Raw genomic sequence first — 27,950 nt, forward strand, 5'->3', positions numbered from 1 at the left:
GGTGTTTCTTCCTTCCCTTTCGTGTTGACCTTCAGCTTCTTCTCATAATGGCGATGAGTGAGAATTCCCGCTAAACTAGCCCTAGTGGAGTTTTCTACTTGCATGGTGTAGTCAAACTCTTGAAATCTAATTAACCACTTTGAGATCCTAGATGAAACATCCATGTGTCGCATTACATATGGGAAAACCTCTTCCATTGTCAGGATTACAAAGGGTCTAAGCAGGAGATAGGAGCGGAACTTTGTGGTAGCAAACATTAGTGCCAGAATCATGTGTTCTACTTCGGTAAATCCCTTTTCTGACGAGGTCATGACACAACTAGAGAAGTAAATAGGACGCATGAAAGAAGTTTGGGGATCCTTTTGCATTAGCACGGCTCCGAGTGTATCACTTCCTACACTAGGGTTCACATAAAATGGCTCGTCCTACTTAGGAGGTGAAATGGTGGGAAGCTTAGCTAGGATTTGCTTTACCTCAGTAAACTACTGCTCATTCTCTTCACTCCATGAGAAGACATCCCTCTGGGTGAGTTGTTGTAGGGGAAGGACCACTTGAGATAGCAAGTGAATGAACCTACTTAAGTATCTTACCTTCTGAAGGAAAGAAACCAGCTGCTTAGCGATGGTGGGTGACAACAAAGATACCAAGGCCTGGATCTTGCTAGGGTCAGCCTCAATCCCTTTTTTTGAAATTACATGGCCAAGGAGAGTGACTTTGCTTTCACCAATGTGACACTTATCCACATTGAGATGGCCACCCAAGGTTTGCAGCCTGGTTAATCCATCATAGACTTTGCTTAAATGAAGGGCTCGTGAACTATAGATGCAAAAATCATCTATGAAAACCCATATTGATGTTCCAAAGTAGGGTTGGAAAACAAAGGTCACATAGCGCTGAAATGTGGCCGGGGCATTAGTGAGGCCAAACGGCATCACTCTGTAGGCAAAGCATCCCCAAGGTGTGATGAAGGTTGTCTTTTTCTGAACTTCTTCCACAATGCTAATCTAGAAGTATCCTGAGTAGCCGTCGCACACTGTGTATCGTTCGTGACCTGCCACTTCATTGAGAATTTCATTCTGGAATGGGAGGGGGAAGTGATCCCTCTTCGTGGCTGCATTGAGAGGTTTATAATCCACACAGACTCTCCACTTACCATTTTTCTTGGTGTGACTACTACTGGGGAGACCCACTCTGAGTCTTCGACAGGGTAGATGAAACCTGCTTGTAGCAAACTTCTCACTTCCTTAAGTAGTGCCTCTTGTTGGATTACTCCAAGTCTTCTGAGCTTTTGTACTACGGGTTTACTACCTTCCTTGAGTTTTATGTGGTGTTGCACTACTGTAATTCCTATGATCTTATCATAGCCATCAATGAACAAAGTAGTGAAGTTACCTAGCATGGAGACATACTCCTTCCTTTCTTCATTTGTTAACTCATTTGAGAGTATTTTTTCTAACTTACCTACATCCTCCAAGGACTGCGTACCTGATGATTCCTCTTGGTTTGTCAGGGGTGTTTCAGATTGTGTCAATCTTTTTGGGTCTTTAGGAATGACCCCCATCACTTCAATGCTACTGTCACTTCCGTCGGTGGTGGTTGTCTCTTCTCCTGAGGTAGACGAGTAGTCGTTGGTGGACTCATCTTCTAAAGCCTCCAAGATCATGTTGCGTTGCTTTCCAATCCTCATGTCATAGAATATGGACTTCCCTTTAACGTCCTTCATCTGAATCATCCCGGTGCTCCAGTCTTGTTTAGCTTCCATATCCATAAGCCAAGGCCTCCCAAGAATGATGGGGTAGCCCTCCCCTTTGTGTGGTATGACAAAGATGTCTACCTCCACTTCTGTATTGAATGCTTTTACTTTGATCGCATTTACAATGCCCACGCATTTCACTCTTACATTGTTTGTCATCTTGGCTCGGCAGGGTGACGGCTTACTTACCTCTAGATCTAGATGGTGCATCATCTTTTCACTCATGATGCATATTTGCATGCCACCATCTATGTAGACATTTGAGATTCGTTGCCCCTTAATGTGAGCATCCATGGTCGGTAGAATGTCGTCGAGATCCCTTCCAGAGATAGCCCCAGCTATCCTGGGTCTTGATTTCTTGGTACTTACCATTTTTGTCCATTGCCTCCTCATCCTTGGTGCAATGTGGAATAATTGGGGCCAAGTTATCTTCGGGCCCTGCATTAACACATCCTGAACTAAGTCATAGGGTTTTGCATACTCACCTAGTGAGAAGTCCACGATGTCTATCTTTCGTCGCGGTTTAGCTGCTTGCTTGCTAGACTCGGCCTTCCCTTTCATCTTCTCTTCTCTTTGAGAGGCTTCCTCGTGCCTGGCACGCTTCACTCCCATAGCATCCACTTCTTCTACCTTTGCTTTCCCTTTGTGCTTCCCGAACTTATTCTTCTACCTTTGCCTTCCCTTTAGCCTCAAGGCTAATAACACTCACCGCTTGGTTCACAACAAGTGGTGGGGGTAGTGGTGGAATGAGAGGTTGGGGTGGTGGTTGCTATTGTACAGGTGGTCGAAGGATTTGGACCGGTGGGATCGGTCCTGGTTTCCTAGGTGGTGGTGGTCTTGCTCTTGGCGGAGAGATCCGATTCTGTCTCCCCCCTCTATTAAAACTCTGCCTCCTTGGGTGTGGGCAGTAGTACATTCCATGGCCGTCTTCCCCACAATTGTAACAGCGGTATTCTTGGTTCTGCCTTCGTTGTCCTCTTCCTTCTTCTGGATTCCTGACAGGTGCATGCCCTTGCTGCACCAGATGCACAGATAAACTCTCTAGTTGGGTGGTGATGCGACTCAGCAGGTCTTGCTACTCTTTTGATGCCTCTTGCCGTTGGGCTCAATGACTGGTTGTTGCAGTCACTGGGGTTGGTCGGGCCAAGCTTGTTTCCTCTGACTCATTTACTCTTGCTTGCATGCGCAGCTTTTTGTCTTTAAGGCAGGCTACTTCGACTGCTAACTCATATGTTGCAGGAAACCTTCCCTTCACCTTCTCTCTAAGAGACGACCATAGACCAGCAATGAAACGGTCCTTCTTTAGGAAATTAGGCGCTCCTTCGCCTTCCTCTAGTGAGGCAACCCATATCTCCCATAAGTCCACAAATTTGGACTCGTAAGTGGCATACTCTAGCAGACCTCCCTGCTTTAATTATGTCAGTAGCTGCCATAGCTTCTCCGAGGTTGTACCTCCACCAAATCTCTTTACAAAAGCAGCCCTTAACACATCCCATGCATTCTTGGTAGCCTGGGGCAATGCATTATACCAGGACTTGGCCTCTACTTTCATCAGTAGAGGAAAAATTCTAAGTCGTGAAGCGTCGTCATCTTTGTTGGAGACGACACAAGCAATGTCGAAATCATCCAAAAAGTCGGTGGTGAGATCTTCTCCCTTCTTTCGCTGAATGTGGGGAAAGAAACACTTGCCATGGTAGTGACTCAGGAAATTACAAACCTTTTTTTTTTCTTTATATAGATTAATACATTAACAACAGTAGCGGCTCATAGCGGCTTTTTACAGGGTTGGGTGGATAGGTTAAAACAGGATAAAGATAGAAACATTAAAGGAATGATGGTAATCCAATATTGGGAGAATGATAAGTTTTGGGGAATTGAGGATTTCTCCTCGTACCGCCGCATCGAATAGGTATATGATCTTGTGTTGGTAGAATACTTTCTTATCTACATAGATATTCACATGCATATGCTGCAGGAATCTGAACGGAAATACTGTCGGCCCATTTTTCATCATGCACAGAGGGTGGAATACTTACTTATACTCTTATTATGCCAGTGTTGATGAGTCGGCACATCCACAGGAGATCGTCGCCTTTCATGCGCTCTACCTTTCCCTCGTTGCTCAGCACGTACGGGGTGATGGCGACGCCTCTGACCACTCCCAGCCTCTTGGCTAGGAGAAATTGCAAGTAATTTCCGTAGTCGACGTGTTGCATGAATTCTACTCCATTCAATTGCAATTCGTCCCCAGCCCACTGGGTTTCACCCATGGTACAGAGCTTCTTCAGGATAAGTTGTACAGGGAGAGGAGGAAGATCCTCTACGCGTCTTCCAAAACAGCGAGAGCAGTAGCCGAACCACTCTTCCCTAGGACATGGGAATCTTCTTACCACTTCTTCTTCAGGATTGTGGAAGTGGATTGGTAGCACTCGCATGCGTCATGCAAATCGGTAGGCGACCTTCCTCCGCTTAGCTTCAGATGACTTCCTCTTTGGCAAGCTGGGTACAACCCGGCTTTCTGAGCTTGAAGCACTTGCTTGGCCAGATGCTTCTCCCTTTGGGGTCATGTGTTTCCAAACATGCTTAACTTCTCCTTACCTTTGGCTCGAGCAGCCCCTTTAGGCCACTTTGGAGTAAAGGTTATAACTTTAATTGCAGTTTCTTTAGGGAAAAGAAGCCTCACCGTTTTCTTTCCTTCTTTGATGTGAATAACTTCTTCACGATGAATGTTGATGTAGACGATTTCAGCCCTTTCGCTGCCTTTGTTGTTGGCACTCATTGACAATGTGTCTTGGTTGACCAGTGATGGCACTTCACCGACCTCCCACCTGATGCTCTCAATTTGTGGTTAGAACGAGCAACACGAGATGGAGAACTTACCTCTTGAATACTGACGACACTGCAGCCTAGAAGTAGTACTTCAATGAAGGCGGCTAGTGCCTCCTTCGTCTCCTCTTCTTCCGTCCTCCAGTTAAAGAATTCCTTCAGCCATTCATCCATGATTGATAGTGGGCGTCACTTTCAACATTGTAAACCGAAGGGTCTTAGAAGCCCTGCTCAGTAGGGGCACCAAATGACGGGAGCAACGCGAACCCCGAACCCCGACGACCTCTAAAACTCCGGGGGCCGAATGGCGCTCCTCGAGCCTATCACACGGTAAAGAGAACAGGGGGCACCACCTACCTTTGAGCAGCTAGGATGCAGACCACGATGATACGAACACCGCAAACTTACACACAGTTAGAGAGAGAGAGAGAGAGAGAGATTGACAAATGATGAAAACCCTCGGGGGTGTGAGGGAGAGTTATTTCTGCAGTATTTACAATGACCTTCCATTCCAACGAGGCGGCACACCGTGGTGATAGAGAGGTAGGGAGAAAAGATGGTGCAAACTACTTGGTGCGTTCTCTAAGACGACTCAATGATTGTGAAGCTTGCTACCAAGAGCGTGTATATGTGTGTGCATCTACCATTGGAGTTGAGAGGTGGACGTGGCTCCCTTCGCATGGTGCAATTCCCAAGGCAAACCAACACACAAGCCCCCTCTCTATGATGCCAATAGTGTCAACTCTTCCCACTACACTCTACCAAGTGCTGACCTCTCATGAATTGCCTCCCCCCCCCCCCCCCCTGGATAGTCACCTCTCAGTGCCAATTTATAGGTGTTGGCTGCTTGGATTATGGTGATCCCGGTGTGATTAGGGTAAGCTAATCGGGGAGACAAAGAAAGCGGTGGGCCCGGTGTGGTTGACCCTTGCTTTGTTTTGGGAGGTTATTAAAAGATGAGAATCTCTAGGTGGGCCTTTGTGACCATCACCTAGAGAGAACGAATTTACAAATTGGGGAATTTTACAATGGCTTGGGTGAAAACTGAAGAAATGATGAACATAACCTACAAATTACTGAAAATGGCGTCATGGTTGTGTGATGTCGGCGAATGGTGTGTTGCCGGTGCGGCGGTGTAGCGCATACTTCTTTTCAGGGTCGGCCGAGGCATTCCTTCGGTGCATTTCTCCTTTTTGTTGCTGGTGGCGCCTGATTTGGGTCCTCCTTCTTTTTCGTTGTTGTCGTATTCGTGGAATCCATTGGTTTTCTGTATTTGTGGTGTGTATATGCGTGTGTCTGTACGTATGGGTGGGTGTACGTATGGGTGGGTGTGTGGGCGGACGTGTGTGTGTATGTCTGAGTGCGTAAGCATGAGTGTATGTATGTATGTGTGTGTGCGCAAGGTGCGTGGGAACGGGCTTATTGTGTATAATATATTTATTTATTTATTTATTTTTATTTTTTTAATTATTTTTTTTTATTTTTTATTTTTTTTTCGTTCTCTGTTTGGTGGCCTCCTGCAGCTACGCAAGCGTGAGTGGGGAGATGGGTGTGTGTGTGTGAGAGAGAGAGAGAGAGAGAGAGAGAGAGAGAGGGTGTGTGTGTGTGTGTGTGGTTTGTGTGTGTGGTGTGTGTATAGAGAGAGAGAGTGTTAGAGGTTTAATGCGCCGTCACAGGCTCGCGAGGGAGAGAGAGAGAGACAGTTTAATGGTGGCTTGTTTTTGTGCAGAGTGTGAGAGAGAGAAGGGGGGGGTTTGTGAGGTGGTGAGGGAGGGAGAGGATGAGGGTGTGTGTGTGTGTGTGTGTGTGGATTGGTCTCGTTTCCTGTGCTGCACCTTCGGGCTAAGAAGAGCGAGAGGGGGAGAGAGAGAGAGAGAGAGAGAGAGAGAGAGAGAGAGAGAGAGAGAGAGAGAGAGAGAGAGAGAGAGAGAGAGAGAGAGAGAGAATTGCCGGCTGGCTCAGTGTGCAGAATGCGCGAGAGAGGGAGAGGGATGGGGTGAGGTGGGTTTGGGTGTGGGTGTGGATAGGAGAGAGAGAGAGAGAGAGAGAGAGAGAGAGAGAGAGAGAGAGAGAGAGAGAGAGAGAGAGAGAGAGAGAGAGAGAGAGAGAGGGAATCTCATATGGCGGGTGCCCACCGTGGGGGGGGGGGATATTATCCTCTTTCTTGCATGGTGTCTTAAGGACGAGAGGAGGGGAGCGAGTCAATGGTGTGGGGGGGAGAGAGGGTGGGGATAGTGGGCCAAGGGAGGGAGAATGAGGCCGAGGGAAAGGTGAGATGAGCGGGTGGGGAAGAGAGAGGGAATATTTTGGTTATCGGCTGCATAGAGAGCGAGGGAGGGGGCGTGTGTGGATAAGAATACAGGAGAGAGCGAGTTCGTGTGCAGCTATGGCTCGACACAGCGGGAGCGCGAGAGAGAAAGTGAGAGAAGGGGTCGGGGTGAGTGCTCGAGGTCGCTCCTGGCCAAGGGTGGCCAGTAGGGGGGTGTGTGGGTGAGAGAGAGAGGATATTAGAGAGAGAGAGAGAGAGAGAGAGAGAGAGAGAGAGAGAGAGAGAGAGAGAGAGAGAGAGAGAGAGGGTACTGAGAAGGGAGAGAGGGGAAGAGGGAGGTGTGTAGGGAAAATGAGAGACAGAGGGGGGGAATATTTCATTCGATGCTCGCCTGGGGAATAAACTACAGGGAGGGAGAGAGAAAGGAGAGTGAAACCGAGGGCGCGCGGCTAGGCTAGGACATGGACGAGTGAGGGCATGGGGGGTTATAAGGCCGGCCAATCGAGGGGGGGGTGGGAGCCATGTGACGAGGCCATGCCAGTAAAAACCAGTGTCATAAAGTTTTCCAAGCATTTTCGAGCCTTCCAACGGTGCCGCCACGGCTTTGGCAAGGGAAAAATAAGTTCTCTTTTCCTTTTTTCTTTGATTTCCAAAAATCGGCCATCAATAGCTTGCTACATGTGTAAACGATTTCTTGTTGAAGTTGCTTAAAAATACTTGTACCCTTAACAAGCCTTACTAGGTATCCGACAATTTCATGATACGATGTGCTCAAAATGGTCTAATAAATGGATCAGACCAACACCTAGGGACTCTATCACAACACACAATTGAGATAATGGACACTAGTGTCAATCCCAGAGACTCATATTGTCAACATGTGGCCCATATGTTTCATATAATAATGTCCAAAAAAATGACATCCATCAAGTACAAGATGTAATTGTGTGTGAAAATAATTGCAAACACTCGGCAATGTGAATGAGAGGGACCCTCATAAAATTTGCTCCACACTGGCTAAACCAAACTCCATGAGTTCCTAGACCATGTTCTATCCCTTGTGACAACATGTGCCAAACAAAAACCTACCATGTAGGTCCATAATTGTAGGGTGCAGAACTGTATCTGGTACACTTTTGTCCAAAATTCTTTTCTCCTCCATGACCTTATTATCTGTGTGAAGAGTAAAATGGATGAAATCATTCTAGCTTATACATCCTACTTGGAAAACTCAATCAAAGCATATACAAAAGTCAAAAAACCAAATCATATGCATATAGGTGGTTGAACATAGCTTGCTACATGTGTAAACAACTATCCGTGAATTCTTTTCTCCTCCATGACCTTATTATCTGTGTGAAGAGTAAAATGGATGAAATCATTCTAGCTTATACATCCTACTTGGAAAACTCAATCAAAGCATATACAAAAATCAAAAAACCAAATCATATGCATATACGTGGTTGAACATAGCTTGCTACATGTGTAAACAACTATCCGTGAATGTTGCTTAACAATACTTGTAACCTTAACAAGTCTTACTAGGTACTCAACAATTTTTGGCCACTAAAATTGTTCCTGATACAAGATTAGAGAAAATCAAGAAATATTGAATTGGTACCCTTGGGTATTGCCCTAGCAATCCAAACCCCTTGGTTAAAATTTTCAATTCTAAACCCCTTGGTTAGATTCTACTTATTAACTGCTTAAACTAACAGTTAACAATGGCCAACATAGTCTATTGTGTCCAAAAGTGATTGAATTAACTTGTGAGGTTGAACTCATCCACTACTCCTTGGCAAATTGAGAGATTATTTATTTGAAAGTACAACTAGAAAAAGATCAATCAATGACAGTCAACACTCATGGAGGGAAATCAATGATCATCGACACTCATAGAGGGACTTCGCATTAGCTGGGTCATACCCCTGGAAATACCATTTCTATAGCCACAATCATATCTCTCTATGAATAGAAGAGAAATATGTGTAATAGTCCAAAGAAGGCAGTCATACTAGATTTCCTTGGGTGTGATTTTCTGGGGTGTTCAAACAAGAGATCCTTTGCTTTGAGGCCCTCTTAGCCCATTGGTGTAATCCCATGAATTAGTTGTTGGATAGCTAGGACATGCCTACTTGCTACCTACAAGAAGTTTCATCTATATTGGATGCACCTTGTGCATAGAGCCAATGATGTAAAGTGCCCACCACTATCATACATATACAACGATCACAAGCAAATATACTAGCCTCAACTCTTTTTGAACAAAGTAGCTGATGTTATAATGGAAGTGTAAACAATGATTTAGTTGAAATAATCCCACCTATACTGCCACGCCTTGCATGCATATTAGAAAAGGAGGATTTTAAGCCCTTGGTGTCAATGACAATCTCAACAGTTTGTGCCGATTCCATATGCGCCTTGCACAGTTTTTATTGGCATGGATACATCACAATTCATTTTTGCCAAATGTAAATGTCACTTATATCCTCTTATTTCCAGTTCTCAAACATGTGTGCCATTATACTTGATCCTAAGTCAATGGAGGCATGGAATAGAAGCCTTGCTTCTTGGTATGTCCATCAAAGCATTTTGCTTTGCACAATAGAGGAATCTTTTTCAAATGAAAGGTTAAAGACATAAAAACAAGTAGAGCTTGAAATTGGCTAACCTTTTGGCCCCTCTAAGATCAATTGGCTTCATTTGAATGTGCATCATAGCCATGTGTGCTGGTAACTTTAGAGAGGTCGAATATACCTTGCATGCCCTCATTGTTTGGTTCATATCAACCTCTAAGAAAAATTTAGGTAGACATGTTGCCAAGTTTCCCCAAGTCTGTATGCCAATAGTATATTCCAAACTTTGGAAACTTCTATCCCTAATCTCAAGCCTTGCTTTGCATAAGTTCATCAAAAAAATAAAACATGATAGAGCATGTGTGCTCACAGTCAATAGATGCCCGCAACTTATTGAGAATCATAGCATTGCCCCATATTGAAAGAGATAGCTCTTGAAGCTTAGCTATCAAACATCATCGGGCTTCCAAACTCTACCTGACCAAATCAATCTTTGCTTGTCAAGTTGGCATGGTAAAAACTTTTGCAAAGATATATTCAAAATTGTAAACTATAACTTGCTTACCAATTTTCTTGAATTTTCCACCCTTGGTATAGAAATTTGTAGCACCCCTTGGTGTTGGTTTCTTGTGTTGAATTTGGCCTGCAGCTTTGCTTTTCAACAAATTTTTATGCCATTGTCATACTAGACAGAGTTAAAAGAAAATTAACCCTGTCAATTCTTGACCTTGTCAAGTGGGATACCATAATGGAAGCATAAAAATGCCTACAATATTTTCACAGATAAAGAATATGTGAGTGACCTAACTACTTCTTGCATGCACCCGTTGCCAACTACCCTTGAAAATCGATCAGATCCGGTTTACCAACAATGGGTTTCTCATGATAGCATCGAGTTTGGAGAACGTGCCTAGGAGCCATGCCCTAGAAAATCCAAAACTCCAAGCCAGAGAGAAAGATGCATGCCGTCTTCACAAATTGTAATAAATAATTAACCTTGTTGAGTATCTTCACCTTACAAGCCATAGGCCTTGCATGTACTTGCTTTATTGTAATTGGATAGTTTACCAATTGTTGTTGATGATTCTTGGCCGCTTTGGTGCTACCATTGTTAAGCGTCAACCTGTAAAGATTAGTTAAAGTACAAACTTTAACATTTATATCACGGTACTTATTGTCCATTGCAAGAAAGCTCTAATGTTGCACATCTTGTGCAAGTATGACGTTGATTCCATAACATCAATTTCTCCAATATTGTGCCCAAGCTGAAGCCCATGGAGAAACTGCTTTTGATGCTGACCTTATTTTTGTATGATCTAACCTATGCCATGGCAAAGTTCCATCTTTCCCCATGCAAGTTCCATAGCTTATATAGAAGAATGTATGTGGACTTTGCACAATTGACCTCCATGCGAGCCCATGATTCTCCACTACCACCATGCCTTGCATGGATTTGACATGGAATTTTTTTCCACAGTCAGTTTGTCAGATGATAATGCTCGTATATCAAAAATCTCTAAGCTTTTTTGAAATTGCAAAAATTCTGCAATACTTTTGTGCCTCGATTCTCGCTTCCTTTGGATTCCCACTCCATGGCTTGCATTGTACCTATTGGAGGAGAGGAGGTGAGGGGGTGTTCCCGTGTGGGCATGCTCCCTTAAGTGGGTTTTAAACCAAAGGCCTCTCCTCTTAGGCGGTCGTGTGTGAAGACAAGCTCTTTGAGCTATGGCATGGGGTGTTGGTTATGTAGAGAAAGAGAGAGAGCAAAACTACTCACCCCATAGGCGTCGATCGGTCCTGCTCCAGAGACGTGAAAGGCATCGCGCTGTAGTGCAAACACAAATGTTGGGGTAAGCCCAACTTGTGGAAAAGCTCTCTAGCCACCTAACAAAGATAAATTATGAGATGGCCCAATAGTAAGAGGGTGCAACCTCTCTCACCAATGATTGTAAAGCACTAAGCCTATTTGCGAGGCTATTCTCTAATGAAACTTTTACTTTGAGCTATCATCATTGTGTTTGTACTCTACCTTTATGCTATTGCCCTAAGCTATAGCCTAACCCTAATTCCATTACTCTAACCCTAACCCTAGCACCATGGTGAGCTTAAGTCTTCATTGACCATAGCCTAGCTCATTGATGATGCTTAGGGTAGAGCACGCTTCCATTCCCCAATTCTAACAAGTGGTATTAGAGATGGCAGTTCACACCTAGGTGTAATTAATCCCTATCTTTCTCTCTCCCTAATCACTAATATCATTGATTAGGCTTGGGCACACTCTTGGCAATACCAATGAGCCACTACCCAACTTATTAATTGATTGGTGCTTAGTGGTATTCTAATAATTTTGTGTGTGTGTTCGATTTTCAATTGTTGTGCTTCTTGTGTTCATTGTCAGCCTGTTTTATAGCCCATTGATCTCACTATAAGCATCATTTCCTTGTGAAATTTGTGTGTGTGCGGTGTGCTTCTTAGAGCCTTTCCATAGAGCCCCTCCTTGTATCAATCGGAGCCAGCTACACCAAGATACCCCCACTTCAAGTTCGGGTAATTTGGTGTGCGTATGAGTTCTTGTGTGAAAATTTTCTGCAGCAGCTCAAAAATTCCTTGTGTGTGCGCAATTGAGAGCACTAAATGCTTACAATTTTGTTTTGAAGGAATAAAGCTTCAAGTTGTAGTAAAGTCGTTTATAGGGCTATTGACTTTTGGAGGCACAAGGGGCCATACCCATTTGGGTGGAAAAGTGCCAAAACAACCCCTTCAAATCCTCCCCTTACATCAGCATCGTGCTCCAATCAATCAGAGCCTTGCTCTCCCTCAGCTACCCAATTTTCTCAAGCTGAATGTTGCGAGATGGTTCAAATTGCTGATGGGTCATGTCACAGCTTGCTGTAGGTTTTTCATTGCCATCATCTTGCTTCTCATCATCTCACTCCAAAGGTCTCCAACCTGCTACTGACTCTACCAAAATTTCTATCTTTGTCAGCAATCTTGGCGTAGCTCCTTGTCTTGTCCCATTATTTGTTTCCAACCCTCAAAAGTTGCCAAAACTGCACACCCTGGGGCCTCTTTCAAACCATGTTGTCGCTTCCCCCCACTAGAGTGCAAGACTCTTTGCTTTGTCTGAAGGAGCTGCGAATGTAAAACACCCTTAGATTAGAGAGTTTTCTCTCTCCTTGCAAATTTGAGGGCCGCTGCCTCCTCAACCTCACCTTGCAATACACACCCGTGCTACTACCACATCACCAGTCATTTGGATTTCACATCCTTGTCTTTTTTCTTTTACCCGAAGCTCGAAAAAAGCTCGTTCTACGAAAGACCGTGCTCTATCTTCAAGCTTAGCGGTTGCTCTATGCTCCAATTACTGAAACTACCAGTAGCTTTGTAGTGCCTTGTCTCACTGGCCTATTGACTCCCCCTTTTGGCTCTTCATAGCATCCACTTGCAAGCACCCTCATTGTCTCACCAATTCAACCGTGACAGGTGGTCTTCATCCTATTAGGCTATGGTCACATGACGCTTAGTCATCATGTATTTGAACAAATAACTAAGCCTCGATCTTGGTCACAAGAAAAAAGGAGCATTAAATGAATAGCTATGCCCACTCTTTGTAACTATGCCGATTTTGGCATAGTTGTGAAGTTCAAGTCTTAGTTGGGAGGATAAATGAATAACTAAGTCGAGTGGCCATGCAAGAGGCTTAGTTATTCATTTAATGCTCTATCCGGAGATAGTTGGTTTAGTTATCTATAATTGGTAAGTCTATGGTCATGCGAGGCTTAGTTATTAGTTATTTGGTCAAATAATTAAGCCTCGCTCTTGGTCACACACAAAAAGGAGCATTAAATAAATGACTATGCCCACCCTTTGTAACTATGCCGATTTTGGCATAGTTGTGAAGTTCAAAGCTTAGTTGGGAGGTTGAATGAATAACTAAGCCTCGTGTGACCATGCAAGAGGCTTAGTTATTCATTTAATGCTATGTTTGGGCATATTTGGCTTAGTTATCTATAAATGATAACTAAGCCTCGCATGACCATAGCCTTAGCAGTGTTTTAAAAGTATTTTTATTTGTTGATCAAGAACTTGTTCTCACACTAAACGAGTCTAAGCTCAAAAGTTCCAAATATTAGCACTATTTCACCCAGCTATACACACAAGTCAATACTTTCGACCCATTGTCAGGGGATTAAGGGTTCGAAGGCAAGCCACGTTATTGTCAGGCTGCTAGCTATGGGAAAAGAGAGGAGAAGAAGAAGCACCACACCGTACTATAGACTAATAACTTCATTGAAATGAAATAAAGTGAAAAAATAAATAGATATGATGCTCGTTTGCCAAGTAGCACCATTAACGGCATCGTGATGTAAATTAGCTGTAAATTAAAGAGTTTATCTCCCTTACAACGGGTTAACCCGACATAACATTGTAATAGAGAAAAGGCCTAAGAAACTCTGTAGAAGAAGTAGAAGAAGATGGACAGCTCGTCGTGATCTCAATGGTGGTAAGGAAGTTTTGTTCTCTCCACTGTCGTAATTGCCCTCAAGAACTCCCCTTCCTACTCTTCTTGCTCAAGAAAACTTTGCCCTTGTGATTATTGAGAAAAAAACTCAAACTCCTCAAAAATGCTTTAAAGAGGTCGTTTTGTAGTGCAAGGGCTGCTTTGCCTTCATAAGAGTTTGTGGACAATGCTTGTGGGAACCCGCCCGCTAGTTTTAGCTGCGATGTCAGCATTACAAACACATGTCATTTATGGCTGATGCTACCTCCATTTGCTACCGGCACCGCCACAAGGGTCAAAAAACATCACACAAAGCTACCAAAGCAGAGCCTGCCCCCAAGAGCCATAGCCAAGGACTCCACAAGCTCCTCAAGCTCACTTAATGCTTACACTATGGGTTTTGCCCCCACCACTTTTGGCAAGCATTCCTCGTGTGGGATTTGTCCCCCTCCTTCCTGCCATGAGGTGGACTCTGAGCCAATGCCACCCCCATTCCCACAATACCTTCAAGTTTTCAAAAGAAAAACCTCATTTTATTCACCAATTCCATGCTCTGTAATTTGATCACTTGTTCTCAAATTTCTAGTCTGTGAAGCCACACCAAAGCCCCAACTTACCGGCTTTCACTTGTAATAACTCCACCTTACATGGACTTTGTCGGGCCCACAAACCAAGCCCGCAAAAATAAAAATTATTCACCTATACCGGTTAGGGATTCACCATGGAAAACTTATCGCACCACGTAAGTGCAGGGGAGGGGGTTTTTTTACAACTTACATAAGCGTATAAGTAGGGGGTAGCCCCCTAATAATTTATCTCCCAAGCTTAAAAATAAGGGAAGGTGTATCATATTTAGGGGGGGGGGGGGGGGGGGGGGGGGGGAGAGAAAATGAAAGGAAGTTTTTGTGTTTCAAAATCATGGCTTCCCAATAGAGTCTTCCCTCACTTGTGAGTCAATAGCTACAAATATACACGCAAGAACTAGCACTACTTTGTATCAATTGTTTGTTTTGTGATTATAGTTCATGCGTTGAGGGATGAAAGCTATAAAGAGCTTGTATAGATGCAAATTTACACGGAGAACCTAACACAAGTTTATAACCATGTTTTTTGAGTAATTTATATGGGTCCAAATTGGACGAGTAGCTAGAGTGCAGGCTAAACGGGTAGCTAGAGTGCAGGCTAAATGGGTACATGGTTTGAAAGTCAAACTAAGACACATTGAGGGTACATCTAGTTATCAACATAAGTGGCTCCTTTGTACGTTGCCAATCACTATGCTACACGCTCTTTGACTAGTTTTACTCAGTTAGATCATGTGAGACCTACATTTTATATGTAAGATAGGGGTATGATAGTTTTTTGCATTGATTATCGTATAAGAGTAGAAAGGGGGATCATATTCTCTAATATGAGTCGTATATAGGGGTTTTATCAAAGTTATCCGTTCGCAAGTGGCCTCCCATTTTGTATATAGAGTGAATCCCCTGGGGCCTATACCGCATTGTCAACAATTGTAGCCAACTTAAACTTTAATAGTTTGATAATCCCTGGCAAGGCTAGAAAATTTTCAGTTGGCACAGAGATCGAAACGACCTAACTAGATCAAAATTGGCCCCCAATGAAACTTCAACTGGCAATATCTTGGCAATTGGAACTCCGGTTATCATTCTAAAAAGGATGGCGTGCTCCAAATAATGAGCACTTTAGGCCCATGCACTCACTTTAGCCCTCATTCTTCACTAGCAGATGCCCAATCCGGTATAAATCTACAATCTATCCCAACTTCAAGCCGCTATATCTTCTTCATCATAGCTCTAATCAATAGTAAATATAGACATGTGGATCACTTCAAGTACTACAATTATAATCCATAAACTCCCATTTATAATCACTTCAAACATACTCTCTTTTAGCATTAACAAGACAATTCTTGGCCCTTTAAAGCGGCATGTGGCACGAGAACACAAGACAATCCCAATAGATTTCAGCAGCAGAGAGATGCAACTAGAGCACGTTTGGAGTCTGCTGGAGCGTCACATCTTGGGAGTGGAGGCTACGATACGCTTCGACATGAGTTTATAAGTATTATACGTATGCTTTAAATTATTGATAATATATATGTTATTTGAAGATTTATCTAATGATTAAACCATAATTTTGCAGGAAGTTGTCGAGAAGCGCCTTCCTACACACCAAGAGGAGAAGTATGGGTACAAGCATGGACTTGTGGCCCTTTTGACCCAGCTGCAAGACGAGGGAGAGGATGTCAATTGGGAGGCATTACCATGAGGGTCTTCTCACTTAGTGATTGTTTGCATATGTACAGTTTTGTAGTGCTTATGTTTATGGTTTATGGTTATGTTCACGGTATGGCACAGATGTTATGGTTAAGGTTTGATAGTCAACTTAAGATTATGGTTTTGCTAGGATGGTATGATAATCATCTAATGGTTATGGTTATGGTTATGGTTATGGTTATGGTTATGGTTATGGTTATGGTTATGGTTTTTCGTTCTGGTTATAGTTATGGTTATGGTTATGGTTTTGCTATGGTTATGGTTATGGTTATGGTTATGGTTATGGTTATGGTTATGGTTATGGTTATGGTTATGGTTGTGCAAAGTTATGGTTATGGTTATGGTTTTGGTTCAGGTGATGGTTATGGTTTTGCTATGATGGTATAGCAATCGTGTGATGTTTATGGTTATGGTTATGGTTATAGTATGACAAGCAAGTTATGGTAATGGTTATGGTATGGCAAACAGGTTATGTTTATGGTTTTACAGTTTTCGACTCATGTTTTAATTATGTTAACAAGTTATGCTATCCTTACAATTTTGCTAATTGCCATACACTCGCTCTTTAGCGTCAGCTTGTAGGTGGAGTGCGGTTGCTTGATGCACTCTTCCTTTGGGCAGAGAGGGTTGTTTTCTTCTGCTGCAGTACATGCAGCATTAGTTCTAAGCCCTCTCTATCCAAAAAAAATATACAGGTTTGGTCATCGATACAGGTGACGGTATATTCCGACGGCTATTTCAAGGTATATTCCGACGTCTACTATACCGACGGTGATACCGGCGCTACGATACCGGCGCCTCTTACAAGGCTTATTTCAACGCTTTTTAGTTTAAGAATTAGCGTTATTTCGTCGATACCTGCGCTGACTTCTGCGCGACGTCTTGTAGTGTCCAAACCATCGCTTAATCATTTTCCGCATAGCAGTATACTGATTCTCTAAGCTATTATCATAAACAATCACCCAATCCCCATCTTTAATGGCATGAGATCGTAGTATGTGCCTTCCATCGAATGATGCTTTATTCTTCAACCTTGCCTCCTTAAGCTCTACTTTAGCCTGCTTGATATCTTCTTGACGCCTTTCAAGTTGGCTAATGCGTAAATCAAGTAAATCTTGTGTAGGCATACCTTCTTCCCATGGAATTATGGTCCAAGACATAATTGCTTCCTCTGTAGGCATAATGGGTTTTTGCCCATAAATCAACTTGAACGGCATAAAACCTATAACACAACTTTGTGTAGTACGATCAACCCATAAAGCAAATGGTAAGAGTTTAGGCCAATCACCAATATGCCATGCATACCTTTGTTAAAGCTTTAACAATAGGTGGATGCCCTCTCTCACTTTTCCCATTACCCTCTGGTTTGTATGTTGTAGTGAGAGCCAGTTTAATGCCCATACGACCAAAAAACTCTCAACCTTTTTCTGCATCCATCTCTCCTCTATCAGTTGTAATTCTACCAACACAAGCATACCTGGAACAAAATCTTCAAGCAAGAACTTGCATACTAAACTTGTAGCTTTGGTATGCAGAGCTCTACCTTCAACTTGGTTAGTAAGATATTCTTTGGCAAGAACAATGTACCTCATTTTCCACACGCCTTACTCCCCATGCATGGGAAGCTTCTCAAGCACCTTCCTCATTAAGTATGACAAGTACCTCAAGTATCTTAGTCATCAAGTATCACAAGCACCTTAGGTGGAGTTCCCACCTCAAGCTCAACCCTAGCTTGCCTAAGGTCAAAGGCAAGTTTATGTCGGGTTCCCACCTCAAGATCATCCATAGCTTGCCTAAGGTCAAAGACAAGTTTAGGTCGGGTTCCCACCTCAAGCTCAGCCCTAGCTTGCCTAAGGTCAAAGACAAGTTTAGGTAAGGTTCCCACCTCAAGCTCAGCCCTAGCTTGCCTAAGGTCAAAGGACTTTTAACACTAACCATTGGAGGTCTTTAATGAAGCTAACCCTAAGGTCTTTTAAGCTCCATTAGTTAACCTTGCTCTTTGACAGACCATCTCTCATTTGGGCCCCTTTACCATTGGCCCAGTGTTGAGATAGATCCGTAAGCACATGTTATATTCTAACCCTTGTTCCCGTTTATTAACCCAAATGATCAGTTTAATATGATAAAATCGTTTAGGTTGATTAGATATTAGATTTAATGACAACACTAATGATTCATCAAATGAAAATGGTAGGAATCAAGAAGAGTTAGACTTGTCTACTTTTCTAAATGGATTCCAATATATTTTTATCGATGATATCCCTATGGACTTACCTCCAAAATGAGGGGATGATGGCCATCGAATTCAGCTCCTACCAAGAAGCTCACCGCCTAACAAGCCTCCTTATCGAGTTTCCCAAGCTCAACAAGAGGAGATCATGAGGCAAGTACAAGAACTAGTAGACAAAGAGATGGTGAGGCCTAGATCCTCTTCCTTTTGTTCTCCAATCATGTAAGTGTTGTGCGTCGGGTAGAAGATATGTTTGATAAGCTACAAGGCTCTACCTACTTTAGTAGGATTGACCTTAAAAGTGGCTATCATCAAATAAGGATAGTGGATAAAGATATCCTAAAGACTGCATTTTGTACAATGTTTGGTTTTTATGAATATCTAGTCATGCCTTTTGGCTTGACCAATGCACCAACCACATTCAATCGTTTGATGAAAAAATATTTAGACCCTACTGCAAGTTCACTAGAGTGTTCTTTGATGATATCATCATCTACTCCAAGTCCTTGGAACACAAGCAATAGATCAAGTGATCTTTCAAGCATTGAGGGAGAACAAGCTTTTTCTCAACCCAAAGAAAAGTGAATTTTCCCTTCAAGAGATTCAATACTTAGGTCATATTATCTCTCAAGATGGTATCCGTATGGATCCATCGAAGTTAGAGGTAATAAAAGCATGGCCTAATCCAAGGAATCTACATGAGCTAAGAAGCTTTATTGGTATGTGTGCATACCAATAACTATAGACGCTTCATAGCAAAAAAAATTCAAATAGCAGGACCATTACATGACTTAACAAAGAAGAACGTTAAGTATTCATGGACTGCTAAGGAGAAAAATGATTTTGACAAGCTCAAAGAGAAGCTTATCTCTCAGTCCTCATGCTTTCGAATCTCTCAAAGACATTTGAGGCCCAATGTGATGCTTGTGGTGATTGCCTTGGAGTAGTCTTGCTTCAAGAAGGGCATGCCATAGCATATGAGAGTCGAAGGCTCAATATGGATAAACGGGTCTTGGGAATTTATGAGAAAGAGACTTTAGTTGTTCTACATGCCCTAGACACATGGAAGCACTATTTATTGGGGACTCCATTCATTTTATGAACAGACTGCAAGTACGTCATGATGCAAACCAAGCTTTCCGACAAACAAATGAGGTGAGAAAATTTTCTTTCGCAATTTGATTTTCATATTGCTCACGTCGTTGGTAAGCACAATCAAGTGGCCCGTGCACTTTCACGATGACCAAAAGTTAATGCGGTGTCTATAGCAACTCACAATGATCTATCTTCTATGATAGGTGAGTATGCTACTGACCTTGAATTTAAAGATGTAATGTCAGCCCTTGCTTTGGGGAAGAAAGAGGAACCATTCACCTTGTAGGATGGTTATTTTCTCCATGGCAATAGGCAATGTGTTACCCACTCCCTTCGTGAGGAAGTCATGTATGAATCACATGCTCCTCCCTATGCGGGGCATAGAGGCAATCAACCTACTCTTTGAGGAGTAGAGACGTACTTTTATTCGCCTACCATGAAAGTGGACACACAAGAGTATGTTTCAAAATGTGTGTGGTAGGCCAAAAGACTAATGTATGATAAAGGAACGAAACCTAGATTACTCCAGCCATTGTCAATCCCTAATTCACCATGGGAGAGTATATCCATGGATTTTATCTTTGGATTACCCAAGTTTATCCATGGGAATACGAGAATATGGACAATAGTCAACAGGTTTAGAAAGCAAGCACACTTTATTCCTGTCAAAAAGACTATCAAGGCACACCAAATGGCAACCCTACTCATATCTTAGATTTTCAAACACCATGGATTACCAACATCCATCGTGTGAGATAGAGATCCTAGAATGACCTGTAATTTATGGAAAGGTCTCTTTGAAAATCTAGGTACAAGATTGAGTTTCTCTTCGGTCTATCACCCACAAACGGATGGCCAAAGTTAGATAGTCAATCTTATGATACTCGATCTACTAAAGACTTATGTTACAGAAGTAGATCAACGCTCACAATGGGAGAAGTAATTATCCCTTGTAGAGTATGCGTACAATAATATTCTCCATACTACTATGGAAAAATCACCTCTTGAGATCATAGAGGGAAGACCTAAAATTCCCTTGCTACTTAAAGTACATGGGAAGATCTTCGTTGCTGATGAGTATAGTCGTGACCTACAAGAATCTTTTCAAAAGGTTAAGGAGGCTATATCCATCTCTCAACAAAGGCAAAAAGCTGTTGCTGACAAGCACAAAAGGGTCTTACCATTCAAAGAAAATGATTGGGTCTTACTTAAGTTTACCAAGGCTCGATTAAGACAAACGACGGGCAAAAATCCTACGGGCCATCAAAAGTATTATGCTAAACTAGCAAAAAGATACTATGGCTCTTTTAAATTCTTGAAGCCAATCAATGACATGGCTTATCAACTCAAGTTGCCCAACCATTGGCTCATACACAATGCTTTTTATGTGAACCTACTTAAGCCCTACAAAGGAGAGCCACCAAGAGAACCAATTATTGAAGACCCTTCAGAAATTGAACACCAAGAAGAGGTGCTACAACCCGAAGCTATCCTTTAGCATGAAGACAAGGTACTACGACATGCTAAGATTATCCGACGGTATCTTATTAAGTTCAAAAATTATCCTTTTGACGATGCTATATGGATGCAAGGAATACAACTTAAGGATAGTATGAACCTTGTCAATGCTTATACACTAGAGTAAGCAAATATAAATGCTTTCTAAATGAACAATTTTTTTGTCTTATAAGACTAATCCTCTTCTGTGCACAAATTTAAATAGTGTGCATGCTTAGAATCATGTTTGTGATGACAATGTCACTCAAACACCAAGTAGAACTTCTCACTCTACTTTGGGAGTATGATATGGACTAAAGCGCAGACATGCTTGCGGCAGCTACATCTCCCAAGCACCAAAATGGACTAGTCATCCATTTTGGAATGATTTTGTAGGGTGAAAAGGGATCCTCTACCTGCTAAGAAAAGTAGAATAATGGCTAAGACTTTGTCTCTTCTACCTCATAGTCGAGGACGACTATGATTTCAAGAGAGAGGTAATGTCATAAAATATAATATCTAGCCAACCCAAATGATTTTCTCATATTAAACTAATCATTTAATGTGGGAGAATAAACAGGAACAAGGGTTAGAATATAGACATGTGCTTATGGATCTATCTCAACACGGGGTCAAGGTTAAAGGGGTCCAAATGAGAGACGGTTTGTTAAAGATCAATGCTACCGAATGGAGCCTAAAGACCTTAGGGTTAGCTTCATTAAAGACCTCCAAAAGTTAGTGTCAAAAAGTCCTTTGCCCTTAGGCAAGCTAGGGATGACCTTGAGGTAGTAATCCTACCCAAGCATGAGGTGCTTGTCGTGCTTGCTAACTAAGGTGTTTCTGGAAACCTTGCCCAAGCTTGAGGTGCTTCTCATGATTAAATGACTAAGGTTCTTGAAGTGCTCAATTCAAACATGATCTCTCAAGAGGCATAACTTCAATTTTCATGCTTAAATAATTGAGGTGCTTGAAGTGTTCAATTCAAACATGATATCTTAAGAAGCATAAAAGACACATGTCAAGATCCTTCCCATTTGACCCTCATGATGTGCTTGAATCCTATTGGATAGGCTTTAAAGGGGTCCAATGAGAATTTAGATGCATAAAAATAAATAATTAAGTTCTTTCTCTGAAAGAGGAAAAAGAGGACACACGTCCAAATGGTATAACTAAATACTGAGAGAGAGAGAGAGAGAGAGAGAGAGAGAGAGAGAGAGAGAGGCGGACCGAGCATGAGAGGGGGTATACTCTCCCACACACACACTCTCTCTCTCATTGTGTGAAGTGCAAAGTTCAAGAGCTCCATCTCCTTCTCCAAGATTGTTGAGAAGTTGAGAGCCTACACCAACACGATTGGCTATGGAATGCAAATCCAACCAAGAGCCATGCTTCAATGCTTAAGCTTGTCATCTTCTTCATCTTCATTACTATGCTATTATGCTATGCTAAGCAATAAGAGTGATGATAAGTGAGGAACTATTTCTTTCTCCTATGAATGATTCTTCTTCCTCTTCCCTATCCTCATTCCCCGCTAGCTCTCTCCACCTTCAAAGGTGTTTGAGGCCTTGGGACTGAGGCTTGGGATAATTAATACTTTTTTGCAAAGTTTATGTTATGCTTGTGATGCATGAATCTTTCCATCTTCATTGCATCACCTAGGTCACAAGGAACACAAGTATTGTATCGTACCAAGTCTCTCTTGATGGGAGAATCTATAATACAAACAACTTTTGGAGGGGAGACCTGCTCCAAGTAAATCTGATCATCAACTATTGTCATATTCTCTAATACTCTCTCTTGCAAAAGTATTGTCCATGCCAAGTTAATTAAGTACTATGTTTATGTTGCTACCATCAATTAAGTTCACCCTCTATGTTCTTAAAGTAATCTCACAAAAATGCTCACTTTAATTCTCTTAATTCCGCTATTCTGAAAGTTCATAGGCCATTTCCATTACAATAGCTAAGTAGCAAAAACGTGAGAGTTTGGGGTACTCTCATGATTCTGTAATTAAGAAAAAAACTTATCTTACTTCCTAGCATTGAGATGCATAGATACAACCCTCCAATGCATACATGTATATAAGACATGTCAGGTGATCAAAGCACACTTTGGTAGTGGGAGGCTACATTTCAACTAGGGGACTTCACCATGCCTGACTTTTGGCACAGATGAAGGGGTCTATTTGATAGACTTTGCATCCTCGAATAGTCTCTTGCACTTTTTGGAGGGGTGGCCTTCTTGGGGTTTGAAGTGCTCATCTTTGTATGGTCGTGAAATTGTAGCAAGCGATGGAGGAGGAGGTTGTGATATAGAAGTGATGGAAGTAGGGAGCAGCAAACAATGCAGAGGTTTAAAGGAAGGGAAGGAGAGGAAGTGTAGGAGAAATCAATGTAGTTTTGGCTATGGTAGACAAGTGTGAAAGGGTAGGAGAGTAACAAGCAAAGTGACAAGCGGTAACTCATGCCCACTTCAAACAATAATGCCAAGTTTTGAAAAAATGAGGACCCCACTAAGTGTCATAATTCACCTATATGATTTTGGAAAACCAGTCTATTGAAGGCAAAATTCCCTCTTTTTACATTAGGTAGCAGGTAGAGAGTGGGAATTTGCATGCTTTTAAAAAAGCACTCTTTGCATGCAAATTTCCCTCTTTGTGCCCTTTACAAAAAAGGCTGTTAAATGAAGCTAGCAACAAAGGCAACAAACCAAAATGGCCATTGTTATGAAGATTGGTAGCAACGGAAACAAATCAAAGTGCCCAATTGTGAACTGCCTACAAATTAGGTTCATATTTATTTTTTTGTTCGCATGCCTATGCAATAGGAATTAGACTACGGGGAACGGCACAGATTTTGTTTCTTATAAAATTTGGAGAGACACTGTGCCGACTCTCCACCATACTTCTGTATGGCACTCACTAATCATTGCAGTGTCTTTTTTTTTATTCTTTTTTCTATATTTTGTAACGTAAAAAGTTTAACCGGGTTTTGCTTTAGTGTACATGTAGTTTTTCAAAGGAAGATTTCAAATTGCAAGCTTGTTCCAGTCAATACATTACACACTCATACTTGTTCCAGGAAAAGAGACACAATCTAATCTAGCATCACAAATGTGTTATGTTCAGTGTAATAAATCTCTTATTCTTTAAAAACTCCAATAAATTACCAATTTTATCCTTATTTTATTATACAATGTTTGGGAAAAGTGTGCCTCGGCTTAGCCTTAAGCCGAGGTTGAAAAATCAAAACAGCCCGTTGAAGGGAGGGGGAGAAGGAGAAAATAGGCTTGCATAATTCAAGAAAATAGAGTTAACTTTGGAGAATTTCCTCTTTGAATCGACCCTAAAGATAACTTGATTTGTGAAATTGATTTTTTCCGTGACACTGCTTATATATCTTGAAAACATAAATAGTTTAGACAAAGGAATCCTAATTCAAGGGTGGAAGGGATATACTGCGGTGGTGGAGATGGGAAAAGGCAGCAAGTGCCTTGTTGACGGAATCTCTGTAGGAAGCACAGCGATGGTCTCTCAAGCTCCGAATATGGAAGCTTGGCCGCCGCCCACCACGCTTGAGAGTGATGGTGTTCTTGGTTGTGGGATGCTCACTCAGATATATGAACCCTTCCACATGCTTGTACACAGACAGAACCGTTGCGATCCGATCAAAATGTGGTACATTCGGTACTACATCTCCTTTGTTCACCACTCGGTAACTTCGCCCCTTGGTCACCACATTCCGGTTGAAATCCTGCGCAAATGCTCGGTTCCCCACCCGCGGCGAGCCGATCGTCACACACCATACCTCTGCCCTTGGATATGCCACATATCGGCACCACTGTGCGCATAAAGTCGCCAATGCGCCCCCGAGGCTGTGGCCAATGCAGATCACTCGCCTGACATATGGTGCCCTTGCTCCTAGTCCTTCAGCCACGAGTCTAATGTTCTCATTGGGCCTGCGAATGAACAGGATGATATCAAGGAAGCCATTGATGATCTTCAAGCAGACAGACTGAATAGTTATACAGACAAGATATTACCTGAGAGTCCTTGTGACATCCCTGAATGCAAGTTGGAACCCTTGATGCGCCTTAATGAAGGGTGCCGCTCGGTATGCAATGTTTTCAGATGCATCATGGTGCTCCACAGGGATTTGGGCCTTCATCATGTCTGTCATGAGGTCCCCAAACAAGGATCGCAAATCTTTAAACTGAAATTCGGTACCTCGGAAGGCGAAGGCAAGAGACCCATCCTCCAGCAAGCACACATGAACCTCTGTGTCTGTTGTGATATTTTTGTCCTTGTTTAGGATGGTGGGATTTACCAAGTCTTTGATCAGCTGACTCCTCCTTACATAAGAAAACTTGTCAGCCATGCTTTTATCGTCGTACGCGGCCATCGCCATGTTTAAGAAGGGTTGGATGTCTGCCAGCTCCTTGTGGTGCCCTTCACTATCTATCCCTTCCACTTCAACAGCAGCATCCGAATCGCTGCTGCTTCCATCGATATCATTTTCATTGCCATTGTGAGCTAGAGCCACAACCACAAGTGATATGATCCTATTCCATCAGTGAAGGGATCAGAAAAGTGAGATGAAGATATTGCATGATGATGGTGAGTACTTACGTCCTTTGTGCCTGTGGCGAAGGAGATCAATGGTGCGGCAAACAACAGGCCCGACCTTCTTGTCATCAATGTGCAGTTTCCTAGCCATGGATTTGGCAGCACGGAGGGCGAGGTGGGATGCCATGATGGGGAAGCTTCAAATGGAGAGGGCAGAAGAAGAAAGACTACCCAATGAAGAGGGAAGAAGAAATTGTGGTGCGCCGCTTTAGTCTAGAATGAGGAATAAGGAGCGGGATGCTGATGAAGAAGATGACCAGCTCAATGCTACAGATTGTTAAGCTATAAGTCAATTATTTGAAAACCTTGAGCTAGTTAATCATGCAGGATGGATGGTGACATGCTTTCTGCAATCTCAAGGTGGTGATGCATAACGTGCACATGCGCCACATGCCCTTGCAAATGCGCTTGACTTCCAAAGTCGTTGACCGCTTCCCGTTTTGTGAAGTGTGTGTGTATGCGCGCGCGCGGGTGTGGGTGTGTGTGTGTGTGTGTGAGAGAGAGAGAGAGAGAGAGAGAGAGAGAGAGAGAATGCGGGAGGGAGAGACTTCGTTTATCTATTCGACCAGTCTTGAACGCAAAACGTGTTGTGTGTGTGTGTGTGTGTGTGAGAGAGAGAGAGAGAGAGAGAGAGAGAGAGACAGAGAGAGAGAGTGCGGGAGGGAGAGAGTTCGTATATCTATTCGACGAGTCTTGAACTCAAGACGTGTTGAGAGAGAACTAGTTTGCCTTCATTGACTCACTGTGCAGATAGCAAGAAGTAAAATAGTGATAATGGTGTGGATTTTATCGCATGGCATAGCTCGTGACGATGGCTCCATAGCATCTCTCCTCGAAGCTTTTGCCAAAAGCTCTATGACCTCGCATCACAAATGAGATTTTGCATGAAAAGATGTATGAATGTAAACAGTTCCACATTATAATAAAAACAAAATGAGATGCATTTCATGCATTTATGATGATTGTGCCCATTAAAAAAAAAAAAAAAAACCATACATATGTATGGTGTGGAGTTGGCACCGTTCTCCACATTTATAATAATACCGTAGGGAATGTGCCTTTCCCCCGCCACTTTTATCCCATTCAGTGTTGAGGGGGGACTTATGCTTCTCCTCCAGTGTTGGAGGGACTTTCTTATTGTAAAACTACTAGAGCTTTACAAGGAAGAACTCGTTACCGATGTTTTATGAAGACATGTATCATTCAACGTTGCCTTGCCATGGCGTATTGTCTATGTGTTCCTTTGTTGGGCATCACAAAAATTCTTCAGCCTTTGTCACCTTCATCTACAATCTTTTGAATTAAAATGATGGAAATTTATTGCTTTAATGTGTACATGATTTAATATAAGTACTTTTGAGATCACATGAAGGAAATGAAAATACGGAATGTAAGTGTACCTTTGGTATTGGCCGTGTCGATCAACACAAAATCTTGGATGGAACCGCTTCTAGAACTTCCTTACATTGTTCCGCCACTACCATCTTCATCCATTCTGCGATGTCTGCAAACATATCGATTGATGTTGAACCCACCGTATTGTTCGTCCATAGGCTCACATTCACATGCACACATACACAAAGTCGTAGTCTTTGGGGCACCCCATTTGACATACATATTGATCAAAATATGGCCAAGCATGACATCTTTCTCCAAGATTCTTTGCTTCGCATCTGTTGAAAACAGATAGCCTAGAGCTTTCTAGCACTGCCCTTTCGGAGCAAATCTTGCAATCATGAGAGAGGCCGCCACTTCGAATCTACTAAAAACAAACCAGAGCTATTAGTTTACATATGTTGAAAACAGCAGACTAGAGCTTTCTGGCCTGCCCCCTGTGGGGTAAATCCTGCAATCAGTGTGTTCCAAGAGTCCACACTCTAGATAGGAAGCTTTTCGAGAAGTTCTGGTGCTCTCTGAAGTGTACCACATTTAGCAAACATGTCAACCAAGGCATTGTCAAGCACGATATCTTTTTCAACAACCCCTTACCAACAATATCAGCGTGAATTTTTATGCCCATATCAGCATCTTGCGTAGAGCCACATGCCTTCAAGATGCACACGTATGTGATTGCATCAAGAGAGAGGCCCTTGCTTGATGCAATCAAGATATGCACACGCAAGTGATTTCCTCTAGACAAAGGCCCTCACTTCACATGCGTTGATATCTGTTTTCCTGTGCAGTCACACAATATTTTTCCCAAACACCTTGCAAACCTCTTTTGATCGGCATGATTCACATGATTCACAAGATACATTCAAACAAATTCTGGTTTGTCC

The 27,950-nt window shown here is 42.5% G+C and overlaps 2 protein-coding genes and 1 pseudogene across 2 annotated transcripts; all 3 read right to left on the minus strand.

The window, feature by feature from the left end:
• Positions 1–27,950, minus strand: part of LOC147419614 (uncharacterized) — a 168,876-nt pseudogene that overhangs the window by 138,707 nt on the left and 2,219 nt on the right.
• Positions 24,479–25,042, minus strand: LOC147419615 (secreted mono- and diacylglycerol lipase 1-like; the record flags this gene model as incomplete). The annotated part of the gene is made up of 1 exon (XM_086505260.1): positions 24,479–25,042. A coding segment is annotated over one exon (564 nt), but the record flags the coding sequence as incomplete, so codon positions are not given.
• On the minus strand, positions 24,966–26,015 carry LOC147419616 (uncharacterized). Its single transcript, XM_086506008.1, has one exon. It carries the CDS (start codon positions 25,451–25,453, stop codon positions 25,085–25,087), a length of 369 nt encoding a protein of 122 aa, XP_086362134.1. The 5' UTR covers positions 25,454–26,015; the 3' UTR covers positions 24,966–25,084.

This window comes from Adiantum capillus-veneris, chromosome 29 (genome assembly GCF_014529385.1).
Source record: "Adiantum capillus-veneris isolate H3 chromosome 29, ASM1452938v2, whole genome shotgun sequence".
NCBI lineage: Eukaryota > Viridiplantae > Streptophyta > Polypodiopsida > Polypodiales > Pteridaceae > Adiantum > Adiantum capillus-veneris.